The following is a 13,251-nucleotide window of genomic DNA, read 5'->3' on the forward strand; positions in this document are numbered from 1 at the left end:
AGTCCTTGTATTGATTCTCTGTGCTGGTGCATTTTCCCCTTTGAGGAATATTGTCCCAGATGGTTTATCTCCTATTTACTCTGGCAATTTCACTTTGCACAAGAGTAATGTGTACATCTCCATGAGACCTCTGTCCCATCTGAGAAGTCAGTATCAGGACAATAACAGGATTGAGGGGAGCCTTGGTGGGTAGGGTGGAGGAGCCTACGGCCACAGAGGAAAGGAACTGCACCTCCAAGGTTAGGACATTGTTTGTAGCCTTGATTGGCAGGTGACATTCTGTCAGGCCCCACTGCTGGGGTAGAAAATGGGGACAAGATCTTCTGTCCTCATAGTGGCTTCCCTGTTGAGATATGAAATACATAAAAGCAAGGTCACAGGAGGTACTTTCAGAAGGCTGGGAAAGAACTCAGGTCATCTCCGGGGGCTGCCCAGGGATTATCTGCCAGGCCTTGTCATGACCATTTAATAACCTGCCACTGCAACCATGACCACCTCCTTCTCGGGTCCCTAAGAACCGCAGTGACTGGCCACCACCATGCCACCCATTCCTTGCTGCCAGCAGTTTCTGTTCTTTGGCCAAGCCAAGCTTTGCTAAGTGCCCTAAGCAGCAACAAAAATTTAGACAAGAGTCAGCCTTTGCCTGTTGCTCCCCAAGGAGGAACAAAAAGGAGACACCATTTTCCCCTCACGTGGCCGAACCCCACGTGCATTTCCGGGTCTTTGGCGCTTGCGTGGCCCCTCTGACTCCATCCGGACTTCCCTGACCAGCATTTTCTTCCATCCGTCCAGATTGTGGCCGCCATCCTCGCCATCGCTGGCATTGTGATGATGACCTATGCTGACGGCTTCCACAGCCACTCCGTCATCGGCATCGCACTGGTGGTGGCCTCAGCATCCATGTCTGCCCTCTACAAGGTATGCGCGGGGAGCGAACCCTCTCAGCTGGCTGGGCTCTCCTCAGCCAGCACAGCCGGCTTTAGATGGCTGGTCCTTTACTTTTCAAGAGCTTCTGATGATACTTGTGCTTCAGGACAGGCAGCTCTAGATAGCTGGAGTCAACTGTGCAACAGGCAGACAGAGACTTCAGTCAAGGGCAAGGGGGAGGTGTGCCACTGCTCTTGGCTTTGGCTCTCTGGGCCTTTCTATCTGTAGCCACATCGTTGCAGCATCTGAGATAAAATGAGTGGTGCCCATCCGCACAGGCACAGTCAGATTCCTGACGTCATTGATGGCAGCCGACAAGCTCATTGTTTGCTCAGATCATTTGCCACCCTATGGGGTGGGAAGACTTGAATATCTGGTGCAGCTTTGTCATGTAAATCTTTGCCCACACAGTTTTTGCAGCCTCCACTGCTCGCTATGAATCCATATGCATTTCCAGTACTGCCTTGAAGGCTAAATAAATAAAAGTACAACAGCTGTAATATGGGGATAATAAAGTATTTTGATGAAATGTTGGGAACCATGGGAAAGCACTTGCCAACTTCAGGTCTAGAGGAAACAAATTTTTATTCCCGCACTCAGGTCCCTTTCTCTGTTCACCTCCTACTTTATCAAGTCTCCTGGCTGCTCTCCCCCCTCACTTCCCTTCTCCTCCTCTCTCCTTCTCCTAAGATCCATTGCAGAGAATGCAAATATTTTCAGGACTCCAAGTTGGAGAACTGACCTAGAAGATTCAACGAGAAATGAGATTTGAGTTTTGAGACTTATCAGCCCTTTGTGGATGCAGACAATAGGACCGATATAATTTAAGTACTGTAGAGAGTCATAAGAAAAGACATTCTTTCCCCCAGCTCTGTGAGTACCATGTGTTCTGGTTTTGGGCAAGTGAAATAACTCAGCCTTATCCTTTATCACCTCCCTGCCCTCACCTCCCACAGAGGAAGACACACCTGTCATTTTCTTTCTCTGAACACCTCTCACTGAGGAGATGCGATTATCGAGCACCACTCTGAGACTCTAGCAACCGTCCAAATGCAGAAGATATTAGAAGGCTACATACACTCTGCTAGACTCAAATCGCTGTGGCCTAATGAGGAGCAAAACAACAGGGAGAAACACAATCCACAATGAACACAATATTCTGATTCAGATTCCCATGTCCAACTCCTCTACCACCTGCAACTTGTCCATGGGGCCTCCTAGGTGAGAGGCTGAAAGCCATTTACTTCCCCGTCCATACTTCTTGCACATTTTTTAGGAAATACATGAACGAGTTGGGAAGGGGCTGAACAAAGAGAAAGCAGGAAAAGTAAGAGAGACTGATGCGGAGACTCAAATTAGACCAACAGCTCACTCAGCACAGGAGCTGCCCTGGGGCCACCTGCATCTCTCAGTTCAGCTCCTGGCCACTCCCATCACATTTGCCCTCTCCTCCTGGCCTTCCAAACCCCTGAAATGATATGCAAAAAAGAACAGGTGCAAGAAAATAAAAGTTTGGTGCATTCCACTAAAACCCATGCCATTTCTGGAATGGACATGGTGGGATGGAGCAGATATGAGCAAAATCCCTCCACCCTTGATTTACAGAAAATGTCTTTGCAGCCAGAGCACTCTTTCTTGGGAGCAATGGTGTTCAACCTGCTTATACAGGGTCAAGGATCCCTTCTAGGGGTCTCTGAGAGGATGTGTAATCATGGCAGATGTTTTTGAGTGATGTAGTGTCAGGAACACAACACAGACAAATCAAACCTAGTATGAAAACCCATGACTCCCAAAGATGCTTTCTCTATAACCAAAGAGCAACTCTCCTCTGCCATGTCACTGGGATTTGAATATGTGTGCAAATGAACACAGGTCAAACCCCATGGAATTCGCCTGAAATCTGGTTTCCATCCTGCAGTGCAACCCCAGCGTTGTGGAATGAACTCTGCTTCACTTACATCATGTTGGGGTCTGAGGTGAGCCTTCACCCCGTCCTCCTCTGCTTTCTCCTACAGGTTTTGTTCAAGCTCCTCCTGGGCAGTGCTAAGTTTGGAGAAGCCGCCTTATTTTTGTCCATCTTGGGTGTGTTTAACATCCTCTTCATCACCTGCATTCCTATTATCCTCTACTTTACCAAAGTGGAATACTGGAGCTCTTTTGATGACATTCCATGGGGGAATCTTTGTGGATTTTCAGTTCTCTTATTGAGTAAGTGGTGACCAGCTGTCCAGAATTCCCAGAAAGCAATCACCAGCAGAGGACCCTTAGGAGACATGTTCCCTGAAGGCAGAAAACAGTGCTCATTGCTATTCTTTAGTTCTCACCGGTTTTTAAGATATTTCTGTTTCACAAAGTAGTCTTTGAAAGGATGACATTGGATTCGAATTCCAGAACCAGTATCAATGTAGTAGTCACAGTGGTCACTGCTGCTCTGAATAATGAACTAATAGCCCAGTGTGTTGCATGTTACCTACTAAGCATAGTACAGCAAGGAGCTGGTAAATTAACACCTGCAGAGCTCTTAAAACATTGCCTGATAAGGGCCAGGCGTGGTGGCTCATGCCTGTAATCCCAGCAGTTTGGGAGGCCGAGGCGGGCAGATCACAACATCAGGAGATTGAGACCATCCTGGCTAACACGGTGAAACCCCGTCTCTACTAAAAATACAAAAACTTAGCTGAGCGTGGTGGCGGGCGCCTGTAGTCCCAGCTACTCGGGAGGCTGAGGCAGGAGAATGGCGTGAACCCGGGAGGCGGAGCTTGCAGTGAGCCGAGATCATGCCACTGCACTCCAGCCTGGGGGACAGAACAAGACTTCATCTCAAAAAAAAAAAAAAAAAAAAAAAAAAAATTGCCTGATAAGTGTCAATGTTCAATAAATACTATAGAATACCATAGATTATCATTATTATTAATGTCATCATCATCATTGTCTCCATTACTTGATATAAGTCTAGAGCTAGGCAGGAATGCAACCAAGGAGGTGACTTATCCAATTTCCATCTAAAAACACAGCCAGGCACAATGGTTCATGCCTATAATCCCAGCACTTTGGGAGGCCAAGGCGGGAGGATCGCTTGAGCCCAGGAGTTCAAGAACAGCCTGGGAAACATGATGAGACCTCATCTCCAATAAACATTTAAAAATTAGCCAGGTGCAGTGGTGTGCATCTGTAGTGCCAGCTACTCAAGAGGCTAAAGGGGGAGGATCACTTGAGCAGAGGGGTTGAGGCTGCAGTGAGCTGTGATTGCACCACAGTGTGCTACACTCCAGCCTGGGTGATAGTGCAAGACCGTGCCTCACCAAAAAAAAAAAAAAAAAAATTCCCAGAGCTCCTGTTCATTGCCAGCAGCAGAGAAAAGCAAAACTGGTAAGATGGTCCCAGTCACCTTCTCAATGGTTACCATTTCCAAACTTATTTCCCTTCTTCAAAATCAGGGAACAGAGGGGCTGAGTACTCAGAGTGTCTGCTCCTGGTCCCAAGTCCTGGAACCCCCAGAGGAACTCTGAGTTCACTGAATCAGAGCAAAGGGTCATTGTAACTCCTATGACTCCAGCCCCATCAGCGAAACCTGGGTCAGATAGGCCAGCAGGGAGGTAAAGTACAGAGCAGTCGTGAATAACACTCGTTATTTACATTCTTTATTTCAGCATTCAATATTGTATTAAATTTTGGAATTGCTGTTACATATCCCACTCTGATGTCTCTTGGAATCGTCCTCAGCGTACCTGTGAATGCAGGTAACTCTATGCGGCTTTCTATATCTGCACATAAGCACACACACTCAGTCACCTACTCATACACACACATACACACATTCATACATACACACTCACACATGCACACACATACACACTCATGCATACACACACACTCATACACACACATACTCTCACATACATACTTACATATATTCTTGCTGTGTCTCCTATAGAATGCGTGTTTAACCATCTGCCAAAAATAAATAAATAAATAAAAGCATTTAGGTGAAATGTTAATAGTCGTTATATATGCAATATTTTCTCCATAATGGGCTGATTTTCACATACCACTTCAAGATACAGTAAGTCTAAAGCCATCTGGATCTAACTGGTATGGGGAGCAGAAATGAATCTCATCAGCATTATTAAAAAATGTAGGCAATTATGTAGCAGAAAAAAATGTAACTTTTGCAGGTAACTTTCTGGGGGAGAAAATTTGCTCAAGGCATGAGGTAGATTCACGCTGACAAGCTGAAGAAGCATGAATGTGATTTTCCCTGACCTCCAGGAAGACAGGGAGGGAATGTCCTTTGCCCAGGAACTCGGGACCGCCCTTTGTTTTCCCCTGGGGACTTGTTGCCAAGGCGCACACAGTTGACAGCTCTTTCAGAAGCTTGTCTTCACCTGCCCCTCACCACCTTCCTTTTCCTGGCTCACACGGATGGGAATTTTGGATTTGCTTCCCAGAACCTCCTAGCCTCACACCTGAACTCCCTAGGCATCCTTCTCTCAGCGAGAAAAGGGCTGTGAATCTGTCCTCCCCAGAACACTCACTCCTTTGTCCCTGGCACAGCTTCCTCCAAAGCCACCTCCCAAATCCTGCCACTTCCAGGCCATTAAAAGACCACCGCCACCCCCAACCCCAAGGGAATGGCAAACCCTTATCCTGTTCAATGTGGTGGTGAGTATGCCTGCAGGCACCCCAATTTCCCAAGCCTTTCCCCATGTTTCCCACCGCTCCCATTCCACAGGCCCTGGACCTCTCTGCCCCACCACAGCCCAGACTCCTCTGGAAGGACTGCCTCACAGCGGCGGCAGTACCAGGCCTGGGGGAGGCGTCAGGAGACAGGGCTCGGGCCCAGCACCACCACAGCCCACCTGGAGATCTGTGGTCCCAACTCATTTGCTCTCTGAGCCTTAGCTTGCCTCCCCTGCAAATGAGAAATCATACCTACCCTTGCTACCTCGGTTGATGTGACAACCAGATGAAATAATCAATGAGACAGCATTTCAAAATGCAGAAAGCACCTGAGCTCCTAGACAGCTGGTAAAAAAGGAAAATGGTCCAGACACTGCAGGCTTCTGAAAAATCTCTTGTCACCATTCTCCCCCTACATTCTTTGCATCTTTAGTTTGTAGTCACACCGTGTTCCTGTCTCCAGAAGGCATGTTCCAGTTGTCTTGTATAGAAACTTACTTTGAGTGTACAATATGGCCAGGTGTTTGAGGGATTAATTAAAATAATTTTTCATTACTTACCTGCAACATAAAAGGTTTAATGATGAGTCCAAAAAAGGAATCCCAGGCCACTCTTGATTGGAAGCGAGAAGCCGGGGAACCTGCTGCGTATCTCACTTGTCAAAGCAGAGTCATTGCCCGGCTTTTGGGTTCTCCCTGACATCTGCTCACAGGACTGGCTGGTTCGTTTTCCTTATCTGCTGAATTAACAGAATGTTTAACCAATATTAAAAACTGAAATACGGACCAGGCACGGGAGCTCACGCCTGTAATCCTAGCACTTTGGGAGGCCAAGGTGGGACGATCGCTTGAGCCCAGGAGTTCTACACCAGCCTGAGCAACATGACAAAACCCCATCTCTACAAAACAGTAATAATAATAACAAAAATTAGCCAAGCATGGTGGCACCTATAGTCCCAGCTACTCAGGAGGCTGGATGGGAGGATCACTAGAGCCCGGGAGGTAGAGGTTGCAGTGAGCCCTGATCGCACCACTGCACTCCAGCTTGCATGACAGAGTGAGACACTGTCTCAAAAAAAAAAAAAAAAAAAATACAGTTGACCCTTGAACAATGTAGAAAGAGTGGGGGCACCAACCCCTGAATAGTTGAAAATCCACATACAACTGTCAGTTCCCCAAAAACTTAACTACTAATGGGGTACTATTGAGCAGAAGCCTCACTGATGAAAAACAGTTGATTCACATATATCGTGTGTGTTATTTGTATGATATATTGTACTCTTACAATAAAGCTGAAGAAAAGAAAATGTTATTAAGAAAATCATAAGAAAGAGAAAGTCTATTTGCTACCCGTTAAGTGGAAGTGGGCCATCATAAAGGGCTTCATCTTCACGGTCGTCTTCACATTGAGTAGGCTGAGGAGGAGAAGGAAGAGGAGGGGCTGGTCTTTCTGTCTTGGTGTGGCAGAGGTGGAAGAAAATCTACATATAAGTGGATCTGTACAGTTCAAACCCATGTTGTTCAAGGGTCAAATGTGTGTGTGTGTGTGTAATATCTATCTCTCTCTCTCTCTCTCTCATCTCCTCAATTGCCCTTCATTCACTTTTTTTAATCACATATATCAATGTTTGAACTACCAAGTCAGTTTTGGGAGGTGACATACAAATGCAAGGCCTCATACCAGAGAGGTTTTATAAAGTTAAGGGTGATTTACGAGAGGTAACCCCAGCCCACCTGGAACAAAATCATACTGAGGAGAATCCTATGGTCCAGGCAAGACCACAACACTGCCAGGCAGAGGAGGATGCCCCCAGGCCCTGCCCGCTCTCCGGGGACATGCCCCCAGCCCTGCAGCTGGGTAACCTCCATGCTCTGTCTCCCACAGTGATTGATCACTACACCAGTCAGATTGTCTTCAATGGGGTCCGGGTCATCGCCATCATCATCATCGGCCTGGGTTTTCTCCTCCTGCTCCTGCCAGAGGAGTGGGATGTGTGGTTGATCAAGCTGCTCACCCGCCTCAAAGTGAGGAAGAAGGAGGAGCCTGCAGAGGGCGCTGCCGACCTGAGCTCAGGACCTCAGAGCAAGAACAGAAGAGCCCGCCCTTCCTTCGCCCGCTAACACCACTCCTCTAGAACTCGGTGGTAATGACTGGGAGGTCTATTCCTGCCGGGAGGAACCTCAGTTGGGTAAGGTGTACATACCTGTACAGTTTTGGTCATCTGCGGTAAGTTCTATGGTATTTATTGGCATGTCCAATTTGCTTGCACTTTTCCACATCAGACCTTCCACTAAAGGGTACCAATTCAATACAAAAGAGAAAAGAAGAACCTCTTAGTGCTTTTCCAACGAATGTAAAGTGGGTTTAAAAGATCCCTGCATAGATCGTTTTGGATGGCTGACGTTCTTGACAAGTCAGGGCAAGTGTTTAGAATCTTAGCAACTGAACATGACATTGTACACTGTGATTATTTTTCAGCTATGGTAGGTCATATTTTGTTTTATACCAGAGCTGTACTCTTAATTTTAAGGAGTTTCAATGAACCAAAAGATAACTGTCAATTTATTTGGATGGATGGATGGAGGGATGGAAGAAGGGAGGGAAGGATGTCTGGGATGTGAAGAGGCAAGGCAGAAATGGATGATGAACATCAAAAACTATCAGAGGACAGGTCTGTGCCAGGTACCAGGAAGGACAAGATAAGTCCAAGCCCCGGCTGGCCTGCTCTCATGTGTCTGTGTAAGATCGTGCAAGAGAAATCACAGTGCCTTCTACAGAATTTTCGTCTTTACCTATGTGAAGCGAGGTGATGTGATACGTCACTGGCGCCGTCTTATAATTTAGATGTAAAAATCTTTAGAAACAAATAAAACTCTCTATATATGTGTATGTCTGTGTACAAAAATGACAGAGCTGATGGCCAGTGTATACGGAGTGTGGCCCAGGGTGTACAATACCCATATAAGGTACCTTGTGCAGGAGGGGAATTGCTGGCTGCTTTTACTTCTGACCAAGACTGAAAAATTATTTACTGAAATCTGTAAACCTTTTTATGAAACTTTTAAGCACCAGGCTGTTTACTTACACAATTTAGGTCTGCCAGAAAATTCTATCTGTGATAGATCTGTAAAGAGGGTCAGGGGTTAGAGTTTACTATTTTTGAAGTTTACATTGTTACATATGAAATGGAAACATTATTTTGAAATGTTGTCATAACCCAATGGTGCATTCTGTAACCATGGAGTCTTTTGTTTCCTGGGGGAAAGGGGCATTCATGACCTGAAGTTTTTAGCAAATTATTATTCTCAGTTTCCATTACCTGTTTGGCCAAACAGATTAATAAAATATTTGAAAAAGAAGCATTCAGTGCTGTCTTGGTGGCCATTCTTTCCCACTGCACCAGTCCCAAAGCAGTCCTCCCCATGTTCTGGCTTTTTCTCAACTGCACCTGCCCCTAAGAACCTTCAAGGTGGGTAAGCCAGCCCATCTGCCTCAAGGGAAGGAGACTGTAATGTCGATAGAATTGACTTTTGCAAAAATGAAATGCAGAAGCATCCCCAAAGCCTCACAGAAGCTCTAAGTCCTGGGGCAGCCTCTCCCTCCCCTCCTTCTCCCTGTTCCTCTCCCTCTCCCTCAAGGTACCTGCCCTCTGCTCAGCCCTGCCTGTGGCTTCCTTCTCACTTTTTCTTCTGAACAGGATCCGCAGCTCAGTTTACACTGGTCTCTAAGTGCCGCCCAGAGCGGCAGCCCCAGTCCAGTCTTCCAGCTCAGCCCCTACAGCCGCCTGCCTGCCTCGGGCATCCTAACCTAATGCTGGCTTTTTGGATAATTTGATTGATCCACTTCAGTAACATTATGCAGCTGTTCCAAGCAGCTGCTATGCCGGGGGCTATGAGAGCCAGTGGGTCTCATTCTAGGGCTACAGAGGGCCAACTCTAGGAAGGGGTGTGAGCCAAGGGGAAGTGAGAGCCTTTTTCGTACACCTCATCCCATCACCCACACCTAGAGCATCTATACTCCATGCACCACACGGACCACTTGACACATGGACTCTAAACCTGGAGAATCTTGTTATCCAGAGCAGAGAGCTCCCCTACCCAGTGTGTCCAAGCATGTCTGGGAGTGGGCAGCTGGGGCAGCAGGATGCTGGGCTAGTCACCTCCACCACCCTGTTGAGGCTCCAAATCCCAGGGAGACAAACAGATATTTCCTTTGTAAGCCTGAACACGAAAAAGTGGGAAAGCCCTGCCTTAAGGTAGGTTTATCTTATTCTCCCGTTGGGCAAAAATGATCATGAAAACCCAAAGGAGTTGAGACCATGGACTCAAAGGGCTACGTGCACACCCACATTCGCGGCAACACTCTTCACAACAACCAAAGGTGGAAGCGACCCACGTGCCCATTGACAGATGAATGGATAAAGAAAATGTGGCACAGCCATACAGTGGAATACTATTCCACTTTAAAACGAAAGAAAATCTGAGCCAGGTGTAGTGGCTCACACCCGTAATCCCAGCACTTTGGGAGGTGGAGGCAGGAGGGTCCCTTGAAGCCAAGAGTTCAAGACCAGCATGGGCAGCATAGTGAGGCCCTCTCTTTACAAAAATAAAAACTCAAAAATTAGCTGGGCATGGTGGTGCATGCCTGTACCCCTGGTTATTCGAGAGACTGAGGCAAGACGATCCTTTGAGCCCAAGCGTTGGAGGCTGCAATGAGCTTTGATCACACCACTGCACTCCAGCCTGGGCAACAAAGCAAGACCCTGTCTCAAAAAAGAAGAAGGAGGAGGAGGAGGAGGAGGAGGGAGAGGAGGAAGAGGAGGAGGAGGAGCAGGAGGAGGAGGAGGAGGAGGAAATTCTGACACATGCTACAATATGTTGAACCTTGAAGACATTATGCTGTGTGAAATAAGCCAGTTACGAAAGGACAAATACTGTCTGATTCCACTTATATGAGACTCCTGGAGTAGTCAAACTCATAGAGACAGAAGCAGAATGCTGGTTGCCAGTGGCTGGGGAGAGGGTAAATGGAGAGTTATTGTTTAGTGGGCGTATAGTTTCAGTTTGCAAAGATAAAAAACACCTGGTAGCGATTGTTGAACAATGTGAACGTACTTAATGCCACAGAACTGTACGCTTAAAAAGTTTAAACGGTAAATTTTATGGCACATGCATTTCATCGAAATGTTTAAAGGGACTATGAAGGGTAACTTGTATGAAATAAAATGGTTAGAACTCTCTTGTGGTCCTTTGGATACATTCTAAACCTGAGTTGGGGTGTGGGGAGGGGTGGGTTCAGAGATTTCTTTCCAGAAAGAAAAGAGCCACAACCACAACACCTGCACTCCCCACCGCGCCGGAACGTTTCCAGCACGGGGATGCGCTGCGGCAAACGTAGAAGGAACCCAGAAGCAGAAAATTCTAGATAAGAGTTCCTGCCGATGGAACAGCAGGGCGGCTCGGAGATGCAGGATCCCTCCCTGCTCAGCTGGGGAACTGTCTGCCCTCTAGAGGCGGGTTTGGGTAGCAATTAAAGAATGTTTCTCTTTGGGCTCCTTTAAAAAGGGAAAGTAAAGCCAAGATGGAAGGTATGAGAGAGCAGACCGGGTCTTCCCGAAGTCTGCTGCTGGTGAAAGGGGCAAAAAGCGCTGGGAAGTCTCTGCTCTCTCCTTTCTTTCAGAATGTGATCGTTTGGAGCCCGAGGGCATGAAGTGACCGGCTGGCCGCCTTGCCACACCAAGTCAGAGCCATTCCTAAGAACCCACACCTGCTGTGCAGACCCTGAGCTCCTGCTCTTCTTGGGCCTTCAAGGATAAAGAGAGGTAGGCAGGAGGAATTCATGGCCAGAGACTTACCGCCCCATGGAACAGATGTGTTTCTAAATCTAGCCGAGGTTGCATAACATGGAATTCTTTATCTTCAATTTTGAAAACAAATGGTTTGTCCTAAAATTAGAATGTGGTGGTGGTTGCACCATTCTGTGAATATACTAAAACTCAATCAACTGTATAATTAGATGAGTAAATTTTATGATGTGTGAATTATATCTCAATAAAGCAGTTTAATAAATAAATGGTTGCCCCATTAGATTTTTTTTTTTTTTTTTTTTTTTTTAAGAGAGGGGGTCTCACTGTCACCTAGGCTGGAGTGCAGTGGCACTATCTAGGCTTGCTGCAGCCTCAACCTCCTGAGCTCAGGCAATCTGCCTGCCTCAGCCTCCCAAGTAGGTGGAGCCACGGGCATGAGCCACCACACCTGGCTAATTTTTTTATTTTTTGTAGAGACAGGGTCTTGCTATGTCGCCCAGGCTGGTCTCAAACTCCTGCACTCAAGTGATCTTCCTCCTTGGCCTCCCAAAGCTCTGGGATCACAGGTATGAGCCACGGAGCCCAGCCTCCACAAAATGATTTAAAATTTCTTTATGAAAACCTCATAAGCAGAGAGGACATTTGTTGAGTTGTTTGTATTCTTGACTGCCCAGCACCTGATCCCTGTTTGAAATAGCACCTTGCTCTTACTGTGGAAGCTGAAGGGAAAAAACAGAATCTCCATTTCGGATCCTCCCACAGCACAGGAGAGGCGAGGAGGGTGTGAACTGGAGCTGGCTCTGAAGCAAGATGCCAGACCCCAAAGAACAGCCGAGAAGGTGGTGCTGACTGGCCAGCTCCTGAGGGCCCTGCGGGGCCTCTGGCCTCTTCCCACCGTAAAGGACTATGGTTCCTGCCCTTCTGCAAACAGATCCTTTGAACTCACAAAGTCCCAATGGGCCTTCCAATCAATTCTCTTTTGCTGCAGACAGCAGGACACCATTTCTGTTGATTGAGTCCAAGAACTCTGAACAATGTATGTGAGAGAGCTGGGATGTTCAAAGAAAAGCTGAACATTTGTTTATTTGAGGTTTGTTTATTTGTGTGTTTTAACTTTCTGGTACGCTTCTTGAAACTGGGCTTATTATGGTCTAGCAGGACTCCTAGGTCAAACTGCTTTAAAGAATGGATAAAAATGGCTTATAAGAAATGCATCAATGACATATACGAAAGGAGAACTTAAAAGCTCCTCACTCTTCTTAAAATATTTTAAAATAATTTTTTAAAAAATAATATTGTCTCATTCATATATTTTTGTGCACTCAGCATTGCCAAATTCTTGAGAACATCTTTTTCTTGAGTGAAAATAATGGTAAACCAGCTGGTAAATTTCCTCCAAATTATCAAAAACTTTGGAGTTACTAGAATTATAGGAAATGAGATTTAATGTAAAGACAACTTATTGTGTTATAAGTTTTAGCTCAAGCCTTTTCTTTTCTCATACTGAAAAAGGTACATGCTTCCTGTGGAATATTGAGAAATATCTATAAACACACAATCTAGTAGCTGTCATTGTAACTGTAGGAGGGGTAGCAGTAGCCTGTGAGGATATGACGGGGGAGTGATCCCTCTGAGAAGGCCTTGAGGGGGCTCTCAGGCACACACTCTGGGAAAGAGGTGAGGGCAGGGCATGCCCGTGGGAAGCTAAGTGTACACCCCTGCTTAGCTCTATACCTGCTCTTCTATCCCCACAGAAAAGACACTAAGGAGAGGCTCTTGCCAGAAAAAAAAACATTAGAGGAACTTACAAACCTCCAGAAGGAAATTCCAGGAATCCC

General features: G+C 46.4%; 1 protein-coding gene across 2 annotated transcripts in view; it reads left to right on the top strand.

Moving 5' to 3' along the window:
- The window catches only part of SLC35F3 (solute carrier family 35 member F3), a 404,451-nt gene extending 395,478 nt beyond the window's left edge, over nt 1-8,973 (top strand). Inside the window, exons 5-8 of one of the 2 annotated variants that reach the window (XM_025392151.1) lie at nt 793-918; nt 2,943-3,135; nt 4,578-4,667; nt 7,492-8,973. In XM_025392151.1, the coding sequence (XP_025247936.1) occupies nt 793-918; nt 2,943-3,135; nt 4,578-4,667; nt 7,492-7,727 (645 nt within the window). In that variant the 3' untranslated portion in view covers nt 7,728-8,973. The remainder of the gene's footprint in view (nt 1-792; nt 919-2,942; nt 3,136-4,577; nt 4,668-7,491) is intronic. The other variant, XM_025392161.1, reaches the window with a different exon arrangement.
- The last annotated feature ends 4,278 nt before the right edge of the window (nt 8,974-13,251 follow it).

Source organism: Theropithecus gelada, chromosome 1, assembly GCF_003255815.1.
Source record: "Theropithecus gelada isolate Dixy chromosome 1, Tgel_1.0, whole genome shotgun sequence".
In the NCBI taxonomy this organism is placed as follows: Eukaryota; Metazoa; Chordata; class Mammalia; order Primates; family Cercopithecidae; genus Theropithecus; species Theropithecus gelada.